This window comes from Aethalodelphis obliquidens, unplaced genomic scaffold (assembly GCF_003676395.1).
Source record: "Aethalodelphis obliquidens isolate GAN/ISIS:26980383/991018 unplaced genomic scaffold, ASM367639v1 scaffold40, whole genome shotgun sequence".
In the NCBI taxonomy this organism is placed as follows: domain Eukaryota; kingdom Metazoa; phylum Chordata; class Mammalia; order Artiodactyla; family Delphinidae; genus Aethalodelphis; species Aethalodelphis obliquidens.
The window spans coordinates 2,041,918-2,069,615 of record NW_020837984.1 but is presented as its reverse complement, the minus strand read 5'-3'; the positions used below and the strand labels follow the sequence as shown (position 1 = coordinate 2,069,615).

General features: G+C 35.6%; 1 protein-coding gene and 1 long non-coding RNA gene across 4 annotated transcripts in view; one reads left to right on the top strand and one right to left on the bottom strand.

Moving 5' to 3' along the window:
• The window catches only part of LOC113633532 (uncharacterized), a 193,435-nt gene that overhangs the window by 139,026 nt on the left and 26,711 nt on the right, over window positions 1–27,698 (bottom strand). The window lies entirely within an intron of this gene.
• The window catches only part of PNPT1 (polyribonucleotide nucleotidyltransferase 1), a 40,847-nt gene continuing 16,745 nt past the window's right edge, over window positions 3,597–27,698 (top strand). Inside the window, exons 1-14 of one of the 3 annotated variants that reach the window (XM_027131705.1) lie at window positions 3,597–3,772; window positions 8,331–8,391; window positions 8,993–9,067; window positions 9,786–9,891; window positions 10,782–10,831; window positions 11,850–11,913; window positions 12,015–12,062; window positions 13,002–13,115; window positions 18,001–18,187; window positions 19,062–19,113; window positions 19,515–19,572; window positions 21,579–21,675; window positions 22,127–22,229; window positions 26,490–26,560. In XM_027131705.1, the coding sequence (XP_026987506.1) occupies window positions 3,612–3,772; window positions 8,331–8,391; window positions 8,993–9,067; window positions 9,786–9,891; window positions 10,782–10,831; window positions 11,850–11,913; window positions 12,015–12,062; window positions 13,002–13,115; window positions 18,001–18,187; window positions 19,062–19,113; window positions 19,515–19,572; window positions 21,579–21,675; window positions 22,127–22,229; window positions 26,490–26,560 (1,247 nt within the window). In that variant the 5' untranslated portion in view covers window positions 3,597–3,611. The remainder of the gene's footprint in view (window positions 3,773–8,330; window positions 8,392–8,992; window positions 9,068–9,785; window positions 9,892–10,781; window positions 10,832–11,849; window positions 11,914–12,014; window positions 12,063–13,001; window positions 13,116–18,000; window positions 18,188–19,061; window positions 19,114–19,514; window positions 19,573–21,578; window positions 21,676–22,126; window positions 22,230–26,489; window positions 26,561–27,698) is intronic. The other 2 variants (XM_027131706.1, XM_027131707.1) reach the window with 2 other exon arrangements.

The following is a 27,698-nucleotide window of genomic DNA, read 5'->3' as shown; positions in this document are numbered from 1 at the left end:
TGGGCCCGTGAGTCATGGCCACTGAGCCTGCGCGTCCGGAGCCTGCGCTCTGCAACGGGAGAGGCCACAACACTGAGAGGCCCGCGTACCACCAAAAAAAAAAAAAAAAAAAAGATGGAGACACATTTAGGTTTGTGATTTAGAAAGCTCCCTCTGGCAATGGTGTTGAGCAGACTTTGTTAATGCTGAATATGCTACATTCTTTCAAAAAAAAAAAAATTTCATGTAACCTTTCAGTGTCCGAAGATACTTTTTATTATGTTGCTTAAATATGCACAAATATATAAGAAAACATAAGTTCCTTATTCTGGTAGCTTAGTCATAAAACTAAAATAAATAAATAAATATTTATCAATATTAAACCAAACTACAAACCAAATTAAATTTTAATTAACAATCATTTAATGCAATGGTGTTTTACTTAAATGAAATTGCTACTCAGAGGGTGCAGTGGTATTAACTATTTTGATGCAGCTTCATTGGAGTTTGAAGAAAAGAGAAAAGGAGATCTGAAAAACATTGCTGGTGGATTTAAATTGGATCACCGTTAATGTGCTTCAAGGTAAAGAAACTGATTTTAAATTATATTTTGACTCTCAAACTAGACTTGGCAGAACTATACTTCTAGAATGTGAGGTTCAATTTCAGATTGAACCTCATGGGTCATAGCTTCAGTAGCTACAACCACAAGAATTTAAACATTTTATACGTTTCTTTCTACGTCAGTCTTAAAATGCTTAATGTAAACATAGCCTGATCATCTGTATGACTACTTCATAATAATGCTCTGCCACAAGATTTCACTATCCACATTTGCCTTGGAGTTTATGATCCAATTACTACCATTTCAATTATTTGGGATTGGTGTGAGGAAACAGTTGGGTTTAATGTGCACATTCTGCTTTCTAGCATTTCCAACTGGATGAAAGCTAACCGATCCATGGTTAGTTTCTGAAGGAAAGAAGGTTGTTCAGTATTTCAAACAGAGGAAACTAGAGGGAAAATTAAGAAAAGGCTGAATTACATAAAAAGGAATGAAATTGGGTCACTTGTAGAGACTTGGATGGACCTAGGGACTGTCATACAGAGTGAAGTAAGTCAGAAAGAGAAAAACAAATATCGTATATTAACGCATATATGTGGAATCTAGGAAAATGGTACAGATGAACCGGTTTGCAAGGCAGAAATAGAGACACAGATGTAGAGAACAAATGTATGGACACCAGGGGGGAAAGCGGGGTAGGGTGGTGGTGGTGGGATGAATTGGGAGATTGGGATTGACATATATACACTAATATGTATAAAACAGATAACTAATAAGAACATGCTGTATAAAAAATAAATTAAATTTTTTAAAAGGCTGAATCAAAGCTGAATCTACCATTTATTGAGTTGTTGACAATGTGCCATGTACCATGATAAACATCTTACATCCTCTGTCATGTTTAATCTTTACAAAAATCCTTTGAGATTTGTATTATCCATTTCTACAGATGAAGAAACTGAGGCTCAGAGAGATAGGGTCAGACAACTAGCAAATGGCAAAGCCAAGACTGGCACCATTCAGGACTAACTTTGTTACCGATTCCCAATGGGTCGGAGACCCTCAATGGGTCTATGGGTCCTTTGCCTGGAGTTGAAAATGTCAATCAAATGAAACCAGATTTGGTATAGCACAGCAGAAACTTAATTCATTCATCAGGGAATGGAGAAGGGAGATACTTTGTCATTCGTACCAGTCCCTGAGAGCTAATGGATCCTTGCCTTGATATATCTCTTTGTTTATTTCCAAATCACCTGGTGTTTGACAGAGTTGTTTTGTAGCTCTGCTTTAAGAGATATGCAGTGGTCAACTGTCCTGAACCAGCTCTGACTTGACCACAGGAACGCACCTACACACACAAGACCTGGAAGTATCCAAAAGTTACCTCTGCTTAATTACTGTGCTATAATCTCTGCCCAAAGGGAGGATTTGTATTCTGCTAGGCACAATTCATGCCTTGTGCAAAGAAGAATGGAAAACTGCGTATGCCCCAGCTACCCCCAGCTGCCCCTGGAAATCTCTACCCTTTCCTACAGCCCTGATGACTTATCTGCCTATTACCCCTTAAAATTCCCTTACTCCCCTCCCTTTGGGGAGAAGGTATTTTTAGAGCATGAGCTCTCCTTTCTCAATTCCTTAATCAATAAAAGTTTCTGCTGTGCTATACTGAACCTGGTTTCATTTAAGTGGCATTTGCAACTCCAGGCAAAGGACCCATTGAGGGGTCACTGACCCTTTGGGGATTGGTAACAACTTCAAGTCTATGCTCTAAACTACTAGGCAATACTGCCTAAATGAAAATGATTATATAGTACTTAGGTACTCTACCAAAAGGTGATTTAGTATTCTTATTTTATAAATCTAAAATCATGTTGAATTGCGGCAGGTAGATTCTGATAGATTTGTCCTTATAACAGGTCTCAATGGAATGGTCTTGGAAACACTGGCAACAAGGTAAAGCCAAAGGTAGAGGAAGAGGCAAAAACTACTTTAACACTAAATACCTATAAATAGAGTTAACAGTAATCCCTTCTATTGGCATGGAAATTCCAAATCAGTGATAATAGCTCTTGAGAGCAAGGTATAAGGGAGCTGCTTTGCCACCAAATATTATAATTTGTCTGTCTGGAGTTAACACTTTTTGTTCTTAAAACTCTGCTTGAATGTGCATTGGATTTTGTTTGGATTTCTTTGGGGGGGATGGGATTATGATCTTAAAAGAGTAATATGACCCTCACAGTAGAAAAATGATCATTGGTTCATTCCAGGAACCACGTAAAGATTTTCCAACAGGCAGATTAAGAGGTGTAGGAGAAATTTATCCACCCCCTAGAAATGGATCAAATTCAAATTCCAAAAACCTTTTTCATTTTCCAAAACATTTTTTTTAAATAGTAGCAAGCACTTTGCATTTAAGAGTTGGTTTAGAAAGTATTAACACTTGACCAAAACAGGCAGAGGAATAAACTGCTAAATATTATCAGTGGAAAGGAAGATGAATCCAAAATGATCATAAAGATATACAAAATGACGATATAGGTCAACAAGAAGTGAAATTAACTTACTAGAAATAAATTAACGCAAACCTTCGTAGTAATATATTTGTTGCTTGAATTTATAAAATAAAAGCCAGGGCGAAGGAGGGGAGAGAGAAAGATCTCTTTCCATGGCCCACTGCGCAAATTCTCCTAATTCTCAGCTCCCATAAGCCAAATAATAATGTGTTTTCTGATTACTTCTATTACTACTATATTTACTCTACTTATTAAACACTTACAGTATTCTAGGACTTTCTTTTAAACTACTAGAGCAAAACAAAAAACAACCAAAAAGCCCACATTATTTTTCTAATTGTTGTTCATTGGCTAATACGGAAAGAAGGACTGGTTAAGTCACAATCGCGTTCAGATAGGTTTGGCCCTCTATAGGTTTCGTAGAAAGCGGCCCGGTATCCGCTTCCCCGGCGTTCCCCACTGCACCGCGGAAACGAAACTGCATTAGGCTCCGCCCACTACCTGCTGAGCAAGCCAATCAGAGCGCAGCCCGGGCTGAGCGCTTGCCGGGTGTCATGGCGGCTTGCAGGCCTTGCTGCTCGTGCGTCTGGCTCCGGCCACTGGGCCATGGTCCCCTCCGTCTGCCAGGGCGGGGTCGGACACTCACCCAGTTGCAGGTGCGAGCACTATGGGGTGGCGCGGGGTCGCGAACCGTGGCAGTGGATTTAGGCAGCAGGTAAGGAACGGTGTGCGTTCTCTGTTCTTTCACAAGGCATCATGACAGGCCAGCCCGAGTACATTCACCTCCTAGAGTACGAATCCGACACCCCAGGTCTCTTTCCCCCTCTTTATCCCAAACCTAAATTCCAAATTTCCCTTTCCGGATTTTGAGTCTGTCTCTTGGCACCCTCCTTCTCGCGCTGTCTCAGCCTCGTGCCCTTTGCTTTTTGTTCCTCCCTTCTGCCCCACTCCGGGCTTCTTTTCCCCAGCTGAGTCTGTCCACCTGTTTTCCGTTCCCTTTATTTTCGGGGACTCCTGGGCTATGAAATGAAAAGATAATGCGTTGATCATTGATGTTTACGTCATCCAATTCAGTTTACTGCCTAAAAAGCTTGGCCTGTATGACCCTGGGTAGAAAGGGAAGGGCAAGGTCAGTTTATTGAACGCCGGTTATATGATACTCTCATGTTTAAGCCTGTAGTAAATGTATTAAAACAGAGGCTCAGAGAAGGTTAGGTAGCTTGCTCAGAGTCAACCAAAGCTAGTACTATGAGGCTAGGTGGATTTTGAACTTGTTTTTCAAACCGTTACTCTCTTTAGGGGTCTGTCTGCCAGAATTCATGTCGAAAATCATTTTTTAAAAACTACAGGATTCATTTTTAGAATAAATAAAACTGCTAATGCTTACTTTATATATCTACACCTTTCACATGTACTTTTAAAAAAACTTTGATCCTAGTTCATACAAAAGCCAGAAAATCTGGCTTTGAATCCAAGACTTCCTCCCTAAGTTACTGAATGATCTTTAAACAAGTTACTTCACCACTTTCGGCACCCCTCAGCCCTCCCTCTCTGCCCCGCAAATGAAGAGACTGAATTAGATAAAGATTCAGCAAACTTTTTCTGTAAGAGGCTAGATAGTAAATATTTTAGGCTTTGTGGGCTGCATACTGTATCACATATTCATGTGTGTTTACAAACCGTCTAAAAATGTAAGAAACAGTCTTAGGTGAAAGGCTGTAAAGAAACATGCTGTAGTTTGCTGACCTCTAGGCTAGATGATCTCTAAGGTCTTTCCACCTCTGGCATTCCTTGATTTTGATTTTTTGAGGGAAAAGATATCTCTTCCATTCTTCAAGGACCGAACATTTATTCTTCTCTGAAGAAATGCCCCAGAACATTTTACTCAACAGACATTTCCTATTTGTTAGGCAGGAGGGACTCAAAGCAACAAGATTAGCCTCTGCCCTCCAAATTTTTCATGAATAATCTACTTTGAATCTTTCATTTATTAGTCAACCTGGACCTCTTTTGTAACCTCTTTTTAAACCTGTGTTGTGTGTTGTAACAATGAGATTCATAAATATCATACCTGCTGGGTAAATCAATTATTTTCTTTGTCATAAGTTTGTTGTTTGCAGCAAACTTTTTTGGGTGATTACTATGTACCACATACTTTATACTTGTTATATGTATTCTTTACAGTGCCCTAGGAGGTTGTATACTACTGTGGTAAATGTATTTAATACTTACAGTAACCTTTGGGGTAACTTTAATTTTCATTTCAACAAGTTATTTTTGAGCATCTATGATACTGAGTTACAAGGCACTAGAGATTGTCTGATGAGGAAGTAAGATAAACAGAGGTTCAGTGCTGAGAAAATCAGTGTGGTAAAGGTATTAGGTATGAACAGGGTGCTGAAGGAGCACAGAGGGATGTTTATCACACCCTAATGCTTACTGTTCAAGGTGAATCCTGAAAGGCAAGGAGAAGGTAGCAGAGAAAGTGGCAAGCGCAATTGCAGAGAAGTGAGAGAGTACGTTGAGTAACTACAAATAACTTACTGTGGATGGAGTGAAAAGATGAAATGTGAGTTAGCAACAAAGCAAGGCCAAATCTTAAAGGTGGATGTTTTGTTTTGTTTTGTTTGCAGGGGTGGGGGTGGGGTGAGTTTTGTATCAATACTACTGCATTTTTCTTGGTGGAAGTTGGAGTAAGGTGGTTACATTCCATACCATTTTGCAAGTGTTTCTAAAAATGTTCTTTAAGCATATCTCTCTCCCTGGAGTTCTACTTCCTGTGGCAGATGGCTCCTCTTTTCCCTTCTATCTTCCTAAGCTGCCTCCTCCCACTCTTCTGGCCACCAATAGGATCTCCCTGCTCATCTTATCCTTTTTATTATTTATTTTTTTCAAAAGTATTTTTTGATTAGGTATTCACTCACATGGTTCAACATTTAAAAAGCTCAAAAATCTCCTTCCCATACAGTTCCATAGCCACCCAGTTCCACTTGCCACTGATGTGTTAGCAATCTATTATGTATTAATATTTGAAGGTATTTTATACATTAAAATGTTTGGCAAGTAAATTGATAAGAGGTAAAATCAACCATGAAATACAAAACTAATAACAGATTTGCACCAAAAACAACTAAAAGTGCATTAACAGAGAATATTACATAGGTCAGTTAGCACCAACTGAGATCATGAGACAATGGAAAGTAACCACCTGGTTCTTTACTATAAATTGCACACACCTGGGGAAAAAACAGTTTAAATTAGGGCAATCACCAAGGCAGGACCATAGGACTATCTGGTGGGTGGTCTAGGATCCCTAAAGGAGACACTGGCTAGACTCAAGAGAGGGAACAAAGAAAGTAGGAGGATTTGGTATTTGACTATAAATCAAGCATGGGTTTGAGAACATTTGGGGTACTGCAGAGCTGCTTTGTTTGCTTGTTTGTTTTTCTCTCACCAACTCATTCAGTCCCCATTGTAAATACAGTCATCCCTCAGTATCTGTGTGGAATTGGTTCCAGGACCCGCCATGGGTACCAAGATCCAAGGATGCTCAAGTCCCGTAGTCAGGCCTCCCTATTCATAGTTCTGCATCAGATGATTCAACCAACCGAAGACTGTGTTTACTAAAAAAAAAATCCATGTATAAGTGGACCCTTGCAGTTCAAACCCATGCTGTATATTAGCTTTAGAAGCTTTTAACAGTGCTTCCCTGGCTCCACTTCTCTCCTGGTTTTTGATACAATTGGGAAGGCTTATTCTTAGCCAGGATGAATAGTCCACTCCTTGGCTCAGCCTTGTCAGTATCCGTACTCTCTTCCTTGATACACTCGTTTGTCAGTTGGCAGACATCTGGGTTGTTTCCATTGGGGAGCTGTTATTAATAATGCTGCTGTGAAGGTTCATGTGCAGATTTTTACATGGACATATGTTTTCATTTCTCTTGGATATATACAGGAGTAGAATTGCTGGGTCATATAGTACTTCTTTGTTAACCTTTTGTGGAATTGCCAGATTATTTCCCAAAGCAGATGCACCATTTTACATTTCAATCAGCAGTGTATGAGAGTTCCAATTTCTCCACATTGTCATCAACACATAACATCCTAATAGATGTGAACAGTATCTCATTGTGGTTTTTATTTGCATTTCCCTAGTGGCTAATGATGGTGAGCATATTTTCATTATTTGTTGGTCATTTGTTGATCTTCCTTGAAGAGACATCTGTTCAAATCCTTTGCCAGTTTTTAAAACTGGGTTTCTTTTTATTGTTAAGTTGTAAGAATTCTTTACATATTCTAGATACAAGTCCCTTATCAGGTATATGATTTCAAAATAATTTCTCCTATTCTGTAGGTTTTCTTTCACTTTCTTGATAATATTCTTTGAAGCATGAAAGTTTTTAATTTTGATGAAGTCAGATTTATCTATTCTTTTCCTTTTGTTATGCTTTTGATGTCATCTATAAGAAGACGTTGTCTAACCCAAATTTATAAAGATTTATTCCTGTGTTTTTTCCTTAGAGTTTTATAGTTTTAACTTTTACATTTAAGTCAATAATCCATTTTGAGTTAATTTTTATTTATAATACGAGGAAAGGGTCCAACTGTATTAACTTTTTTGCATATGGATATCCAATTGTCCCAGCACCATTGGTTGAAAAGACTGTTTCTTTCCCCCGTTGACTTTATCTTGGCGCCATTGTAGAAAATGAAGGTGTCTGCAGTCAATCTTGGAGTTTATATTTGGAAAGCAATGAGGGAAATTTTAAAGGATTTAAGGAGAGAAATGATCTAGTTTGTGTGGTAAAAGGCTACTTTAATCAACAAGGCAAGGGTGGTAAAACAAAAGAGACTAAGGTGGTAAATGGGAAAAACACTTAAGAAGACAGCTTCTGGGGATATATGTATACATATAAATGATTCACTTTGCTGTACAGCAGAAACTAACACAACATTGTAAAGCAACTATACTCCTCTAAAAATTATTTTAAAAAAAAAAGAAGAAGAAAGCTTTTGCACCCCAGAAATACTGTGTCATTCAGATTATCCTGTGCCTTGGTTTCTATGTTTTTCCTAAAGCAGCTCTTAAATTCCCCTGTATCTTCAATAATGATAGTGAACTCTATCCCTTTTTAGTTTGTTTTTTGCTGGTTGGGGGCCTGTGGGGCTTGGTAACCTTTAGTTCTTCTATTAGAATCTTTAATTGCTTTATACTAAGCTGGGAATTGTACTGATGACCTAAGTCCTTTTGTATTGAATTTTTATTTTAAACAGAAAATTAGAAATATCCTCTGGAAAACTGGCCAGATTTGCAGATGGCTCTGCTATAGTACAGGTAAAAAGTCCAAGTTGTTAAATTTTCATCTTAAAAATGGTTATCAAGACTGGTACTGAATATCTTTACAACATCATGTAACTTCTTAGAATTTTGGTATTGGACATTGATTCAGACCATTTCTAGTGTCAGAACCATTCCAGACAACCAGTGAGTCAGAGGACTAGGTATATTAAATGAACTTTAAGATCTCTTCCAAACTTGGGGTTCTGTTTTATTCTTGTAAACTCTGTAATGCTTTTCTAGAGAAAGTAATTTTACAGGTTTCTTCAATAGTAATACTTGGGAAATTTTTTATAGGCTAAATTTCCTAATGAGAAGTAGAAAATATGATTGGATGTGACTACACTATCAGTGAGCCTTTTCCCTTTAGTTCTGTTGCTTTTGAAAAACTTAGTGACTATTCTAATACAGATCATGATCATGCAGAAGGGATTAAGATCGGACTACTTGTGAATAATTATTTTCATAGTCATTGTGTCATGGAATAACATTTCTTTTCCCTTCATTTAACTGAGGGAGGATTCAGTCATTCACTGCTTATATGTTAATATCTGATTTTAAAAAAATTTACCAGTGTTGTTGTTTATGTTTAACTAAGTCAGGTGACACTGCAGTGATGGTCACAGCGGTCAGTAAAACAAAACCTTCACCTTCCCAGTTCATGCCTTTGGTGGTAAGTATTTGCTGATTTTTCTGAACTGTAGCATAAATATATATATTTATAGCATAAATATAGAATTTGTAGTATTTTCGTCCACTGTCTAGTGAGTACAAAGTGTAAACTTTGCACAATAAAGGATTTTCCTTAATTGTTTGATACTGAGTCATTAAAAGAATTTAAAATGATTGCTTCATAACCAATTCTCATATTAGTGGTAAGCATACTTTACAAGGTCCAAGTTCATTAAGTTGACAAAAACAGTGGAAGTGCACAAGTACTTTGATGTTTAATAAGCAATGAATTCATTGCTTTCATAAATTTCCCTTTAGTATGAGTCTGCAAGTATATGTTTGGTGAAGAGTAAAGAGCTCATTAGTATTTTATGGCTTCTTTTATTATGAAAAGGGGAATGCAGTTATATCTAAGAGAGGTAATACAAAAAAGGCAATGTTGAACTTGACCAGGATGAGCTACTGTGGGAAGTAGGGACGCTACACAGTCATCTGACTAAGTGGAAGGCTTTTTAAAAATCCATTTGCTGAAACATTTCTATCAGCTCTCCTTTCCCTAAGAGATACAAAACACTAAAAGTAAACAAAATGTTCTCCACTTGTAGTCTGGAATATGCTGTTGCAAGCTCAGGAGAATTGTACCTATATAGAAATTCTTGGGGAATAGTTTGCTACTACAAAAAGCAGTCGAATGAACTGCATTTTCATTGCTGCTTCAGGTTGACTATAGACAGAAGGCTGCTGCAGCAGGTAGAATTCCCACAAACTATCTTAGAAGAGAGATTGGATCTTCTGATAAAGAAATTCTTACAAGTCGAGTAATAGGTAAGATATTAAGATAGAGGCATTAACCCTCTCTGATAAGCCTGTGTTAGTATCTCTTTTCTTCCATCTGTATTCTACAGTATCTCTTAAATTTTCTTTCACTACATTAACACTGCCTAAGATTATTTACTTTCTGTATCCCCTCACTCAAATGTGGGCTCCATGAGAGAAAAAACTTTTTGTTTGTTTAATACTGAATCCCCTATACCTGGCATACTGCCCAGCACAAAATAGGCATTCAATAAATATTCGTTGACTAAATGAATGAATCTCTATTAATCACGTAAATTCTGTGGCCCACGCCTCTACTCTGTTGAACCTATCCTGAGTATTTTCCATTTTTATGTTCAACATGGTAATTCCTGAAAGCGTTATATTCATCGACTACTGAAATATGTTTATAACCTGTCAAATCTTCGACATCCTTAAATATTGAGGATCATTTGTAGTCTATAGATCTTCTACCCAAAATTTCTACTTTATATTTATATGCATTCATCAGACACAGAAAACCAAGGAAGGATTTTCTTTTGGTCTACTGTTGGTTAAGTCTCTTTCCTCTGCTTATATAAATAAATAACAAATAAGCAATGAATTCTGATGCCTGTGGAACCAGAATGAAAAGCTGCTCCCCAATTTTACACTTGGGTGCTCTTGCCCTGCTAGTTTTTCATCTTTAGGGCATTATGTATATTAATATTAATATATGTATATTTACTGACCCTGTCAGTAAATTAGTCCAAGGCTTTTGTTTTTGTTATTATTGTTTTGTTTTATTGAATGGCTAGTTATATTATTTTTTAGCTTGTTTAATGAGGGAAAAGTTTTAAACTGTGAAGCAACTTCTGTCAGTAACTATTTAATGTCTTTTCTTTTTTTGCTTTTGGCAGATCGTTCAATTAGACCTCTCTTTCCAGCAGGCTACTTTTATGATACACAGGTAGGTTCTGTTTTAGGTTTATTTGTTTCCAGGTCAATCAAAAATGACTTACTGAATCTCTATTTAATACTTCCTAGGCTAAACATTATAAACAGTACAAAATAAGAATTTTTGGTGATCCTGTTACATTTTACATTAAGTTTTTTTAAAAACAATAATTTTTAAAAGCTAACATTTATTTGGTGTCAATTTGAGCTGATACCTGAATTACGAGTAGGAATTAGCCAATGTAGGAGTGTAGGAAGATGGAATGGGAAGCACAGAAGCCCTAAGGCAGGAAAGAAGTTGGTAAATCTGAAGAAAGGTTAGAGTGATTGAGGTGGGTGGGGACAGTTCAGGCTGGGCCTTGAAGGTCATATTAGTAACAGACTAGGACAGTTGACACAACTAATCTTTATTACCTATTTTTATCACTGGGTCCTCTAAACCTCTACTTTCTTATATTTTAATACTTTGTGAATATTACTTTCTTTCAGAATAATGACCCATATACTTTAATTAAGTAACTATTTTATGTATTTGAGAAAAATAAATATGCCTTGCAAATTTCCCTTTGCAAGGATGTCACTGCCTCAAGAAGTTATTTTCCTAAGTACATGACATAGGCATATTATTACAGTGTAATTTATTTGTCTATGCTTAGCAAACAGAAGACAATATTTTTATGTAACATTTACTAACATAGCTAACATTTACTGAATACTTTCAACATGCTCAGTATTATAAATGCTTTACGCACAATATTTCCTATAATTTTCCTAAGAACTGTTTAGGAAGATGCTGTTATTTTTCCCTTTTAAAGATAATGAAACTTTTTGAGGCTTAATTTAAGTAATTTGTCAATGGTCAAGCATGTAGTTAAATGATAACCAGAATTAAGGGGTTTGACTACAAAGGCCCTGCTTTTAACCATATAGCGCTCCTATATTTTAGGACAAGATGTTAATCGAAATGATAATCCTCCCAAATCAAGCAGATTTTTTTTTTTAAGTGCTGTGAATTTTTTCCCTTGCACCAGATCCTTTGTAATCTGTTAGCAGTAGATGGTGTTAATGAACCTGATGTCCTAGCAATTAATGGTGGTAAGTATAAAAATAAAGATTCAAATTATTACTGTTGTTTTTTTTTTTAAGTGATGAAATATTTTTATTTCAGCTCTTATTTTTTTCCTTTTTCCTTAAAGCTTCTGTAGCCCTCTCATTATCAGATATTCCTTGGAATGGACCTATTGGTAAGTTAGGTTTTGAAAATAAGAAACATTATATTTGTTTCAAGAAATAAGAGTAAGCATGCTATAGCAAGGGCATAAATTTATTGGCTCTGAATTATTATTTCTTAGGGAGTTGAATTAAATGACATTCTAAGAAGAGTCCTTTCAACATTTTGAGATATTTTTATCTTTGCTTTGGGTTTTGTTTCTTATAGCAGTATGTTATGGTGTTAAAGATTATTTTGTTTTTAGATACTGTGACTTCTTTGTTGCCTCTTCTGTTAAAGGACTTTCTCTTTTTTTGGACTGGGAAATTGTCAGAGTACATACTCTTTCAGGATAATACAAACATGTTTGTAACTTACAGCTCTTATAAGTTGTAATCATGCAATATACAAATGATTCATCAAGTAAATAATTATTGACTGTCCTAAATGCCAGATACTGAGCTAAGCACCAAAGGAACTAAGGCAGACTAGGCATCAGCAGTACAAGATGAATGAGACAGTTCTTGGTTTCAGCATAAGTGAAACAGACAAATAATTATTGATATTTATAAACAATATTATAAAAGTATAGTCAGAGTGCTAAGAAAATGATAGAGAAGGGCGGGTTTAGTCTTGTGAGGTCAGGCTGTCAAGGAGAGCTCCTCAGAGTTATCGACATTTAAGCTGAACCTTAGTAGGGTCAGATTGTAAGCACTTGCCTTAGAGAAAGTACATTCTAGACCAGGAGAAGAACATGAGCATAATCACAGAGATGTAGAAGAAATGGTGTACTTGAGCAACTGAGTAAGGCCAGAGGTAGGGTGAGGTAGTATAATCTGTGGGCCTTAAATACCATGATAGAAATATGGATTTTACTGTGGTCACAATTGAAGATAGGGATTGAAGCTGTCACTAAGATGTCTTGAAAACTGAGTTTTTATTAAACAGTTGCCAATATTTTCATATGTTTTAGGGGCAGTACGAATAGGAATGATTGATGGAGAATGTGTTGTTAACCCAACACGAAAAGAAATGTCTTCCAGTACTTTAAATTTAGTGGTTACTGGAGCACCTAAAAGTCAGATTGGTAAGTAGTTTAAGTGGTAGATTTATTCTGGATTTTACTTACAAGTTCTGGCTTCCTAAAAATGCATTTAAACTCTTTTTTTGTATGTGTGCTTTGTTAATTGGCCATAAAGATTTTTGTTTTATTGCTGCCCTATTTTGGTAGCGCTCTTGCTTCATATCAGATAATACCTAAAATTATAGACTGTTATACCACTCTAATTGAAATATACAAAAGTCATTATCAAGATAATTCTAGTAATTATTTTTAGACAGATAAGCTAGTCTAAAATTTGAAGTTCCAACTATGGTAGTAAATTAATTGTTTCATTCATTTAAATATGTTAATTTGGCTAATGCAGTCATTCTAAGTCTGTTTATTGTCCTCTGAGAAAGAGGTATCATATTTCCAGTAGGTGGAAAACTAGTAATAAAGTAGAAGAAATGCTCTGACCATGGGCCACCTTCACTCCTTCTACCTAAAATGTCATAATTGCATGAATGAAAATCAGGGGCTGGTTCTGTTGAAGAAGAATGGGCTTTAACAGTCCAAATGACCTTGGTTTGAAACCCAGCATCTGCCGCAGTTAACCATGGACAAATTAATTAAGGTCTCTTAGCAGTTTATTCTACTATGTGACATGTGATGTCTGGAACTTTTTGACAATGGATCTTCTAATGTGGGAACATTTTGATGAAACGTAAACTATTAAACTTTTAGTTCTTTTTCTGTACAATTAATGTGTGAGACACCTCATTTCCAGCTTCTTCTTTTGGAGTGTTAGTAATAAGTTAGAATTAGGTATTATCAATATATATGATAGACAAAACACATGAAACAGGAGTTGTGTATTGTCTACATGTTAGTTAGGGATTGTGTGGTTAAACTAAATAACAAGGCTTAAACAAGATAGGAACTTATTTTTCTCTCAAGTAACAAAAATTCAGAGGTAATAAGTCCAGGACAATTACAGCAGCTCCATAATGTCTTAAGAAATCTAGATTCTTTTTAGCTTTCTACTCTGCTATCCTCAGGGTGTGGCCCACATCTTCATACTTATGAACAGGCTACCAGAGCTCCGGCCAACTTTTCTAACTTTCTAACTTACAGGCAGGAGGAAGAAAAAAGAAAAAGGGGAATAGAAAAAGGAGTGTGCCCTCTGAGTAAGTCAGCCTCCCTTTTAAAGAACTTTCCCAGAAGTCCCCACATAGCAGTTTCCACTTACATCTTATTGGACAGAAGTGTGACAGATCTGCATCCATGACTACAAGGGAGGCAAGGAAATGGTTTTTGGATTCTACCTTGAGAAGGTGGGGAACTATTGAAATATAGAGAGGATTCCAAAGATATGGGGAAGCTCTGAATAACGAATGACCCCTACATCATATTTGAGCATCTCAGAAAGGGCCTTGAGCAGAGTATTGGTTTACTATTTGAAGTTCACTTGGTCTCTATCTGAAATTTTTTTTGCTGAAAGTTACAATGTTCATTTAATTCCAATTAGTAAATCAATTTGGCTTCTTTACAGGGCCTTTATGATTAGAATCAAGGTTTGTAAAGTATCCGGCATAGTACCTAATACCTAGTAAGCAAACAGTCAATACCTGCTATTACCATTAAGACACAAAATAAACTTGCTTCTAAATGGTCATATAGCTTCTATCTGCCTTAGAATTTGAACCCCTCTAATTTTAAATAGATATTGGAGGAATGAACTAAGGATCTTTACTGTATCTGTGGCATGCCACAGAAACCCGATAGGCAGCCTTCCAGCTGGCTGTTCTCACCCGTTCCTCTCTAGATGGAAGAATGAAACCAGAAACTGCTTAAACCATCACAGGGTAGTCTTGAGTAATTATAAGGAGGCTGAACGTGATTCAGAACCAACCTGTAAGGAGACTGGTTTCAAAAGTTACCAGCATCCATTTTATGACTTCCGCATCACTATTTTCAGCCAGTACTCTGTACTTTTGTCAAGGTATACCAAATATATATCTGACCCCATGTTCATGTATTAAAGTTAATATTGGGTCCAAGTCAAATATCATCATCATGGAACTTCTGGGATACAAAACTACAAAAAAGTAATTGCTACCATTTCATTATTAAAATATTTAGGGCTTCCCTGGTGGTGCAGTGGTTGAGAGTCCGCCTGTCGATGCAGGGGACATGGGTTCGAGACCTGGTCCCGGAAGTTCCCACATGCCACAGAGCAGCTAAGCGCATGCACCACAATTACTGAGCCTGTGCTCTAGACCTCGCTAGCCACAACTACTGAAGCCCGCATGCCTAGAGCCCATGCTCCGCAACAAGAGAAGCCACCACAATGAGAGGCCCATGTACCACAACGAAGAGTAGCCCCCTCTCGCTGCAACTAGAGAAAAACCCACGCACAGCAAGGAAGACCCAATGCAGCCAAAAAATAAAACAATAAAAAAAAGAAAAATGAATTGCTTTGAAATTTAATTGGTGAAAACAAAGTCTGAGTAATATTCATTTTCTTTGCCATATTCTCTTCTTTAAATGAATTTACTGAGGTATAATTTACATACATTAAATGCATGTTTGGGACTTCCCTGGTGGTCCAAGTGGCTGGAGCTCCGCGCTCCCAGTGCAGGGTCCGGGGTTCAATCCGTGGTCAGGGAACTAGATCCTGCATGCATGCCGCAACAAAGATCCCTCACACTGCAATGAAGATCCTGTGTGCTGCAACTTAAAAAAAAAGATCCCATGTGCCACAACTAGAAAAGATCACACATACCGCAACTAAGACCTGGTTGCAGCCAAATAAATAAATAAATAATTTTAAAATGCATGTTTTTTTAAATTTTTAAAAATTTGTTTATTTTATTTATTTATTTATGGCTGTGTTGGGTCTTTGTTGCTGCTCACGGGCTTTCTCTCGTTGCAGCAAGCGGGGGCTACTCTTCATTGAGGTGTGCAGGCTTCTCATTGCGGTGGCTTCTCTTTTTGCAGAGGATGGGCTCTAGGTGCGCGGGCTACAGTAGTTGTGGCACATGGGTTCAGTAGTTGTGATTCATGGGCTCTAGAGCGCAGGCTCAGTAGTTGTGGTGCACAGGCTTAGTTGCTCCGCAGCATGTGGGATCTTCCCGGACCAGGGCTTGAACCCGTGTCCCCTGCATTGGCAGGCAGATTCTTAACCACTATGCCACCAGGGAAGCTCTAAATGCATGTTTTTAAATTTCCAATTTAATTCTGTGAAAGTGAGAGGTCATGGGAATACAGATAAGAAAAAGGATATAACCATCTCCATATCATGGTATCAGAGGAAGCATCTTCATGCCTCAAGTGAAGAACTGAAACCTTACCTCCCTTTACCCTCCCCCATGTATATTTGTTTATGTTTATCTACATTTAGAACCACAATAGGGAAGTGTCACAATTTTTGCTTTTGCTTCAACCATCAGTTTAGAAAATTCCAGAGAAGGAAAGTATATTGTACTTACCAATATTTCTGCTTAACATGTTCTTAACATGGTTTCTTCCTTTATTGTTTGCTTTCTGTTTAGAGAACTTTCCTTAGCCATTTTAGGGTGACACATTTTCTTCTTTCTCCTTCATCTAAGAGTCTTGATTCCTCCTTCATTCCTAAATATCTTCACTGGGTATAGGATTCTGGGATGACAGTTCTTTTCTTTCAGCACCTGAAAAATATTATGCCTCTTCCTTCTGGCCTCCATGGTTTCTGATGATAAATCTGCTGTTGTTTGCTTTTCCCATATGGGTAAGGTCATTTTTCTCTGGCTGGTTTCAAGATTTTTTTCTTTGTCTTTGGTTATCAGAAGTTTAATTATGATGTGTCTTTCTTTGGGTCATCCTATGTAGGGTTTATTCAGCTTCTTGAATATGCAGGTTTATGTCTCTGCCAAATTTGGGGAGTTTCCAGCTATTTTTTTTTCCCAGTACTTTTCAGCCCTGCCATCTTTCTCCTCTCTTTCCAGGACACCAGTGACACAAGTGTTATATCTTTTGTTACACTTTCACAGGTCTGCTTCAATTGACTGATGGAATTCCAACATATGAAGCATATAAGTAGATTTTTTTTTCATTCTCCATTATGCCTAGAAGCCTTAGAAGTGACTTTTTAGGCAATAATAAATCTTAATGATAACATTATGTGGTTAAACATATTAGTTATGATGGCAACTATGTATTACATGATCTTTGACTTTGGACAAGTTGAGGAATGCCAGAAATGGCACACAAGTTGGCAGGAGTCTATTCAGCCTTGTAGAAACCAAAGCCAAAGCTGAATAGTAGATTTTAGCTAGGTACCATGCTAGAAGCCTTACTTTGGAGCTTCCCTGCTTTACACAGGAGTTTTACTGTTACAGAACTATAAAAACAACCTTTTTATGGTAGTAGCTAGGGTTCTCTAGTTGGCTTACTTGAAACAGTATCACTACAAAGATTTCCCCACCTGTGCAAGAATTAGACAATGTGACAATGACCAAATTAAGTGGGAATTGTTAAACAGGAAACATTTATTGGCCACCTATTGTGCTGATATTATAAAATTTCATTTTAAATACATTTAAAAAAAAAGATGCAATTGTACACATTAAAAGATGGAATTTTATGGTATTTGAATTATACCTTATAAAGCTGTTATAAAAAATTGTGTGCGTAGTTTATTTTCCATTTCATTTTTTATGAGAAATCTCTCATTAAATTTATGAAGACTATAAACCTAACTTCAAATATCAAGGTTTCTTTATTCATTTACTACTGTTTATATTTTGGAATTATGTTGATTCTGAGGAAAGAAATCAAAAAGGATTAATAAAATTCATCTATAGTATTTATGTCATGTCATGGTATTTGAAAATGCTATATTGGTAAAAGGTTCAATGGCAGTCCTTTTGTTTTTTCTTTTTTTTTTTAGTCATGTTGGAAGCCTCTGCAGAGAATATTTTACAGCAGGACTTTTGCCATGCTATCAAAGTGGGAGTAAAATATACACAACAAATAATTCAGGGCATCCAGCAGTTGGTAAAAGAAATTGGTGTTACCAAGAGGACACCTCAGAAGTTATTTGTTCCTTTGCCAGAGATTGTGAAACACGCTCATAAGTAAGAACATCTGTACAAAAGAAAATATGAAAGTGTCACCAGATTTAATTTCCTCTCAGAAAAAACTTCTCATGGAAGCATTGTCCATGCATTACTTCTTACATAGCACCCTTCTATTTTAAGAGTCATTGCCATAAATACCAGTCTAATGCTTTAAAAAGGATAAACCCACATCCCTCTTGAAGGGCCTAAGTTTGAATCTCAAAGGAAAGGGGAGAGTGAGTTTACTGGTGAAGATTCAGATCATCCTCATATCTCTCTGTGTGAAGGAAAAAGAGTATATAAAGCATAAGATATTTGAATATCTAAGGAAACTGTTGAGGTTCTTGAAAAGAAATACAATCACCACTATATGCCCAGTCCTTATAATAGTGCCTGCACATAAGCACTCAGTAAATTATGAATGAATGACCAGAAAATTATTTCACTTTATTTGAAATAAATTGAAAAAGTTAACATTTCCATTAGTATGAGTCTCACAGCCATTACTCAGAGATTAAAGAGTTATATACACTGTCCCCAACAAAAGCGTTGCCTGCAATAACAGCCAAAACACGTAGAACAGGAAAAAACAACTGGTCATATGAGAGAGACTGAGCAGAGAGAAAGAGAAAAATCTAAGGTGAAATTAATTGAACAATGAAGAAGGGAGGGCATGTGTGTGATTCCCTTAAGATGTGAGGAGAAAAAAATTTGTGTTTTGTATCATATTATAAATAGTAAACATTAGCAGTGTTATAGAGCAATAAATACATATTTTTAATTCTTTATGAAATGTTAAATATTTTAGATTATTAAATATTTCAGTTTTGTGTATAATAGACACTGCCTAGTGTTTCCAAATATGCTGACATTTATTTTGTGCTTAAAATAGACTCGCCATGGAAAAACTCTACGCAGTTTTTACAGATCATGAACATGATAAAGTAGGTATACCTGAATGATAAAGTAGGTATACCTGAATTTTGTTTATATAATTGTTCTGGGAATTCTTTTTTGTCATAGCTTACACAGTTTTGTTTATGAATATTTGTCCTGTTTTTATGAAAAATCTCTAAACAGAAAGCTAAATAAAAGCCTAGCTGTTTGCTTCTCCATTCTCCTGTTGTTGGGAAGGAAGTTTTAGGGAAAACTTTTAGGGAAGTGTGGAAATATATTTAAATGAATTAAACAGGTAATATTCCCTACAAATCAATAACCAGTTTCAATATTTTAAAGAATGTTACCATGAGAGAGAAATCTGATTACTATTACAATGTGTTAATTGTATAATAATTTAAAAAATAGAAATGTTAAATATAATAACTGAACCTCAACTTTCTTTTAGATTTCCAGAGATGAAGCCGTTAACAAGATTAGATTAGATACAGAGGAACAACTAAAAGGTAATTTTTTTTTTTTTTTAGTTTAAAAAATATTTAAAGGAAATAATAGATTTTAAAGTTTCAGTTGTGAGACCTTGAACAAATTGGTTATTCTCATTATTCCTTAGTTTTATCTTTGGTAAACTTAAAATAATGATACATCCCAAGGTTACTGTTAAATTGACCTCTATAAATGGGTAAGAACTGCACCTGACATAGAGTGGGCACCAATAAATGCTGAATGTGAGGTATTCCTGACCTTTTCTGGATCAAACTCTCATACTCCAAAATGGGTATCGTTGTATCCTGTCATGAAAATCTAAAAGATATTCTTTAAAATTCTTGTTCTTAATTTGTAAAACTGCAATACTAATAATACATGGTTTGTGGGGATTGAATGAATAAGTCATTTACATCTGCGCCTGGCACATAGCACGTGTTCAGTAAGTGTTAACTGATGTTGTTATTATTAACATGTGGAATTGTAAAATTTAGATTTTAGAGAATCTTGCTCTCTAAAAATTAAACAAAGGATTTGATTGTTTTAATATCAATCACAAACTGAATGTGTACCAGGCATGACATATAGTTCTCGTTAATTTTTCTGTTAACAGACAAATATTCTCTCACCTGAGTATCTTATTTTAAGACAAAAATTCTGCTGCTAGCCTTGATATTAAGGCCATTACCTATAATTGCCATTGAAAAAGTTTGGTCTTTTCTCACTATATTTCATCCTATTAAGAATTAGAAGTTGTTGAACTGAATGAATAAGCATTTTCAGCACTCTAATGGAAAACTGATGAATTCATAAAAGTGCTAACAAAAGACCAAGATGAAAAAAAATTAATTACATGGGACTGAGTGAACTGATGACGATGATTATAATTTTTGAGACTTTCTGTTTGAATAAAAAAAAAACTTTGAAGCATTTAGTACAAAATACAGGTTAATATCTTTATAACTTTGACCTGGGAAATAATTTCTTAATTTACAATAAAAGAGCTAATCATAAAAAAAAGAAGAGAGAAGCTGTATAACACCTGTTGCCTTATTTAAAAAGAAAAGTGATTTTGTGTTTGTATTAATACATAATAGAATACCTTCATGACCCTCTGGGTTCATAGGATATTTTAAATGTTTTGTTACTAATTATTTTCATCTCCAAGTGCAACTCAGTTAAAGCATAAAAATTCATATTAAAATATAATATTTAAAATTATTCTTGCCTGATGAAGACACAATTCTTAATATATCTCTCTGTGGCCACTTCTTGTGTTCTGGTTACTTTAAAGTTATATTTAATAAACCAGTTGCTTAAGAGAACAGTGCTTAAAACTTGGCATAAATCAATTGGTAAGATAAAGTAGCTGAACATTTAAAAGCATAAGCCTAGGCCGACAAATCTGTATTCAGGTTACAGCTGTCAGTTACTACTTGAGTTATCTCAGGCAATTTACTCCTCCTCTTTAGGCCTGTTTTTTTCTTCTGTAGAATGGGGATAATAGTAATAGAATTTACCTCATAAATTCCTATAAAGATTAAAGGCATTTAAAAAAAACATGTAAATTACCTGGGTTATGAAAGAACTTGATAAATGTTAACTAAAAACTAGTCGGTAGGGATTTGTAAAATATAAAAAAAAATTATTCCTCTATTTGTGGACCAAGATAAAAAGATCCTAAGGCAAAAGAGTTAAGGAGACTACTCTTAAAAATATCAGTTAAACCTTCTCATGATATGGTGGGCTTGATTTGTCAGATAACAATGTAATAGAAAGCTGATTTCAAAGCACTGTTGTTCTGGTAGAAAGCAAACTAAGTTCCCATTAACAGTGCATTTGAGGTATAATACTTGTGTCTCTCCTACTTAAAAACATTTAATTTATCTACTTTGAAGACTAAATGTTCAGAGTCAACTCCCTTGGCTTACTTCCATAGTTAATTTATTTGATACTGTGAACTTAAGAGAAATCTTATCTTCCAGAAAGAGAAAATCTTTGTTTTGGTTTGTCTTTTCTTCTATAGAAAAATTTCCAGAAGTTGATTCCTATGAAATAATAGAATCCTTCAATGTTGCTGCAAAGGATGTTTTTAGAAGTATTATTTTGAATGAATACAAAAGGTAAACATATCCTTTTTTAATGGAATTGAAGGCAGGTTTCCTCAAAAGTGGCAACTTGCTCAAAGCAAGAGACTTTTTTTTTCAAGTAACAGGAAAGAATTATATAATGTTTATTTTATAAATGGATACCTGTTGAAGAGTGTGTGCATTGGGTAGATGTGTTCATCTCTCTGTGGGCCTCGTATAGAGCATTGCTTCACAGCTGTGACTGCATGTTAGAATTACCTGCAGAGCTTTTTAACAATATAAGTGTATGGGTCACAACCCTTGAAATTCTGATTCAGTGGGACTTAAGATGGGGCCCAGGTATCTATATTATTTTTTTAAAGTTCTACAGGCAGTTATGACATGCAGTTCAAGTTGAGAACTTCCTGGTAGGATTCAAAAGATAATGTGTGATTTTTCTGACTTCCAACACTGCTTTTCTTAATTATTTCCTTTATTACTGTAGGTGTGATGGTCGAGATTTGACTTCACTTAGGAATATAAATTGTGAGGTAGATATGTTTAAAATTCTTCATGGATCATCATTATTTCAAAGGGGACAAACACAGGTAATATATGTAAAAAGCTACAATTATTTGCCAATACAGGATTGCTTAATTAGTTCTAATAGAAGTACATTATGTAGGTTTTTAGCATATGGAATATATTATCTATTCAGAGTACTTTGATTTTTAAAAAATGTTTAACAGTCAAGATAATGAACGTACCCAAGAGTTTCCTCATGCCTCTCTATAGTCTCTTCTTCCTGCTCCCCTCCCTTTCCTTAGGCAACTACTGATCTGCTTTTGTCACTGTAAATTAGTTTGCATTTTCTAGAATTATCTAGTATTTTTATTACATTTTTCTTTTAATCTTAAGTGCACAAAATTAAGTCACTCATACTCCTCAGTTTATGACATATTGGCATTGTTGGTCTATGGCCAGGCCCTCACTTTTTTTCTCCATTTAGCCTGAACCTTAGTCCTATTCTTTTCCTTTACCTATTCCCTTATATTTAACACATATGTGTATGCATTGTTTCATGTATGGTATTATGCTTTATTTTAATTATGTTAATCACTAAGTTTGCCCATCTAATGGGTACAAAGTGGTGTGTCATTGCTTTCATTTGTGTTTCCTGATAAGGAATGAACTTCTCTAGCCAGTTAACATGATAACTGTATAAACCATACCCTGGGGGGCTGCATACCTCCAGGGCACTCTTTTCACAAAGATAGTGTCCCTAGAGTTGAGCAGAGTGGTAGCCCTAGTTAAGGTTTGCTCTTTTGTGAATTATCTGCTCATATCCTTTGACAAATTTGTTTTTTCTTTTTTTAATATGGTTTACTGTCTTTTTCCTGCTGTTTTTTTTTTTTTTTCTGTACGTGGGCCTCTCACTGTTGTGGCCTCTCCCATTGTGGAGCACAGGCTCCGGACGCGCAGACTCAGTGGCCATGGCTCACGGGCCCAGCCGCTCCGCGGCATGTGGGATCTTCCCGGACTGGGGCACGAACCCGTGTCCCCTGCATCGGCAGGCAGACTCTCAACCACTGCGCCACCAGGGAAGCCCTTCCTGCTGTTTTTCACTGAGTTCTTATGTGTTTTAAATATTAATCCTTTTCAGTAAACATAATTTGTATGTATCATCTCCCTCTTTGCCATATGTCTTTTAACTTTGCTTGTGGTAGCCTACTATAAGCATACCTTGGAGATACTGCAAGTTCAGTTCCAAACCACTGCAATAAAGTGACTATCACAATAAAGCAAATCACACAAATTTTTTGATTTCCCAGTGCATATAAAAGTTTTGTTTTATACTATACTGTAGTCTATTAAGTGGGCAATAACATTACATCTAAGAAAACAATGGACAAACCTTAATTTAAAAATACTTTATTGCTAAAAAATGCTAACCATCATCTGAACCTTCAGCAAGTCATAATCTTTTTGCTGGTGAGGTTTTGAAAATTTTGAGAATTATCACAATGTGACACAAAGACACAAAATGAGCAAATGCTGTTGGAAAAACGGTGCTGATAGACCTGCTTGACACAAGGTTGCCACAAACCTTCAATTTGTAAAAAAGGCATTATCTGCAAATAATTAAAAAGTTAAACACAATAAAGTGAAATGCAGTAAAATGAGGTATGCCTGTATATGTCTACAGTGAACCCGAAATCTTTACTTTTGAGGTCTTCTTAAAGAAATCCTCCCTTACCCCAAAGTCACAAAATTATGCACCTACTTCTTCTATTAACTTTCTAGTTTTAGCTATTAAATTTAGACTATTAATCTATCTTGGAGTTTATTCCTATACAAGGTATTAAGTAGAACTCTCCAGAGTGAGCCAATTTTGTAACACTGTTTACTAAAAATTCATTTTTTTCCCCATTGATTTGTAATGTTACCTTATCATATTCAAAGTTTATAAATACATGTTTGAACTATACTCTCTTCCATTGTTCTGTGAGTTAACCTGGGCCAGTGTCAGACTGTTTTAATTATTATAGTTTTGGGATATATTTTAAAATCTGAGGGGCAAATCCCTTTTTATTCTTCCTTCTCTTCCCACCCCAAATTGTCTTAGCTCTTCTGTTACATTTGTTCTTTCATTTAAATTTTAGTATCACATCAAGTTCTGAAAAAAATCTTTCTATCCAATACGATTTAGACTGGTTTTGCACTAAATTTACGGAATGAGTAAAAAATGATATTTTTACAATTTCAATCACAGTCTTTACAATAAATATAGTGTACCGCTCCTTTGATTTGGGTTTTCTTTTATGGCTTTTAATAAAAATTTTAAAAAATAACTCTATTAAATTTTGTATACTTTTGTTAGCCCTTCTGACAATCTGTCTTTTAACTAGAGTGTTTAGTCCATTAATGTTCAATTTAATTTTTTGAGTTTAGTCTCATTTTATTATTTGTTTAGCCCCTCTGTGTTTTGTTTTTCTATTCTTTCTGCCTTTTTAGATTAATTGAATATTTTTTAGATCTCCATTTGAATTTGTCTGTTTGCTTTTTAGCTATACCTCTGTGTTATTTTACACTGGTTACTACAGAGAATACAGTATACATTCTTTTCATAGTCTGTTTACAGTTAGTTTTTTTCACTTCACACAAAATGAGTAAAGTTTGCAACCACTTAGGTCCATTTGCCCCTCCTTCCATCCTTTATACTGTAGTTGTCTTATGAGTTACATCTACATGTATTGTAACTTCACAAGGCAACATTATAACTTTTATTTTAAACAGTTACATACTTAAAGAAGAGGGAAAAGATAGTCTTTTATATTGACCCACATATTTACCATTTCTGATGCTTTTTTATTTCTTCCTGAAGATCCAAGTTTCCATTTAGTATTATTTTGCTTCAATCTGACAGGACTTCATTTAGTATTGTCCTATGGATGTTCTGATAACAAATTCTTATTTTTCATTTATCTGAAAATGTCTTTATCTTTTTACAAAGAATCTTTTGCCAGAATATAGATTCTGGGTTGATGCTTTCTTCTTTCAGAACTTAAAGAAATGGTCTACGGTTCTTTGTTCTTCTTTTTTTTCTGATGAGAAATCAGGGCTCATTCAAATCATTGTTCCCTGTATGTTATTTTTTGTTTTCAACTGGGTGCTTTCAAGATTTTCTGTCTTTGGTTTCAGCAGTGTGACTATGAAAAGTGTGGTTTTCTTTTATTTGTCCTACTAAGAGTTTCTTGAGCTTTAAACCTATAAATTTGTATCTTTCATCAAACTTGAGAAATTTCAGCTGTAATTTCTTCAAATTTTTATTCTATCTTATTCTCTCTTTTCTCTCATTCTGGGGTTGCAAGTACATATATTTAGTCCTTTTGATATTGTCCCACAGGTCCTGGAGGCTATGTTCTTTTTTCCCTCCCTCGTTCTGTAGAGTGGGCAATTTCTTCTAATCCATCTTCATGTTCACTGACTCTTGCCATCTTCTTTCCATTATGATTTATTTTTCAGTTCTAGAATTTCTGTTGGTTCTTTTTTATGTCCTTGAATATAATTATGATAGCTATTGAAAATCCTTGTCTGTTAATCCAACATCTGAATCAGCTCAGGGTCAGTCTCTATTTCATTTTCTTTTCTCTTGAGAATGGGCCCCATTTCCTGTTGTTTTTTTTCTCGTAGGTTGTATCCTGGATGTTGTGAATGATACATTGTAGAGTCTTTGGATTATGTTATGTCCCTACAGTCTTCTTAGATTAACCTTATTTTTTTCTCCCCCAATTTTAAGCAGTTAGTTTTATTGGCTGAACCTTTATTGAGGATTCCTTTAGGGTCAGGTTTTAAAATATTCCTCTTCCTGTCCTCCTCCCCCAGCACTCCCTAGTGCTTTACATATGTAGTCTATGAGATATTAGACTTCTGGATTATTGAGATTTACACATAATATTTATAATGTGTAAGTAATATAATTTCTAATGTTTATGGAATGAATAAATGTTTACTGTACTTTGGCAAGCTTTGAATAGAATGTACTTATCTCATTTCTTTAAAAGCTAAGTGGGTTCTTCAAATGTTTTTAGTTTTTATCTTCGTTGTTAGTAAATTAAAGCCTGAGGAATTTTTTTTTTTTTTTAAAGAAGATGTTGGGGGTAGGAGTTTATTTATTTATTTATTTTTGCTGTGTTGGGTCTTCGTTTCTGTGCGAGGGCTTTCTCTAGTTGTGGCAAGTGGGGGCCACTCTTCATCGCGGTGCGCAGGCCTCTCACTATCACAGCCTCTCTTGTTGTGGAGCACAGGCTCCAGACACGCAGGCTCAGTAGTTGTAAGCCTGAGGAATTTTATTTCTTCTTTTTTAGGTGCTATGTACTGTTACATTTGATTCATTAGAATCCAGCATTAAATCAGACCGAATTATAACAGCTATAAAGTAAGTTATGTTTTTGGGTTATGATGTTACAATATATAATTCATGTGGTATATTATTATTCATTATTCTTAAAACCTGTATCTCTGTACTTCATTTTTCTATTTACATAATAGTGATTTCAAGGGTTTTTTTGTGCTGTATTTGTCTCCTAACTCATTTGTTAGAACAAGTTTTGGTAAAGCATTTAATTCTTTTTAATATGGGTACATTTAGTTTATTATCTCTAAAACCATTCCTCTGGACAGATTTCCTGGGTAATCTTGAATGGATAGGTTTTTCTGTTGAATATTGTAAACAACAGAGCAAATAAATAATAAGTAAGAATCCCAGTTCCCAAAAAGAATCTGGAAGTTGTTAAAAGAAAAAACCTTATCTAATCCCAAAGCACATTTGAATTTGTGTTAAAAAAAAAAAAATACTTGGTTTTCCTCCACTGTTCCTAAAAAGTCAGCAGTAAAATCACGTTGATCAATTTTAGATGATGAGAATCTCTATTACAGTCCCCACCAGCATTTATGCATCAGAGTTCTGGAACTCACAGCCACAGATCTTCCTCAGTGCCTAACAGGGTTGCTTCCCTTTCCTTTATTAAGGGTCTCAGAAGACCAAAGGACTCTGCCTCCCTCTTCCTTCTGCCCAACTGATGACGATAATCCCCAGTATCTTCAGGATAGCATCACTAATTGTTTTTCATGTACCTAATAAAAATAACAGGTGTATGTATAAGACTTGTATGTTCATCATAATCATAATTCTTTGTGGTGGGGGAGCTCTTAAACTTTTGTATTTTAAATTCCCATCTAGACCAAAACATGGTTGCCCTATCCTTCTTCATTTTGACTCCTTCTAAGAGGCAACACAGCTTCATAAGAGTGTGCACTGGGTTTGGCCAGCATACCTCTCTGTGTTCTAGTCCTAAGTCTATAAGGGCATACACATCACTGAACCACGCTGGTCTTTGGTTTCCTCATCTTATAAAGTGCAGGTACTGGGCTAATGATCCCTTGCCTCCTCTCTAGCCCCTAAACCTATGATTCCTTTAGTCTTCTGAAGGTGTCTGGTTTTTGAATTTCTTTCCCCAAGGCTGTAATTTATGGTTGTGCAGATTCAGCCCTAGCCCAGGACTTTCTAAATCCTC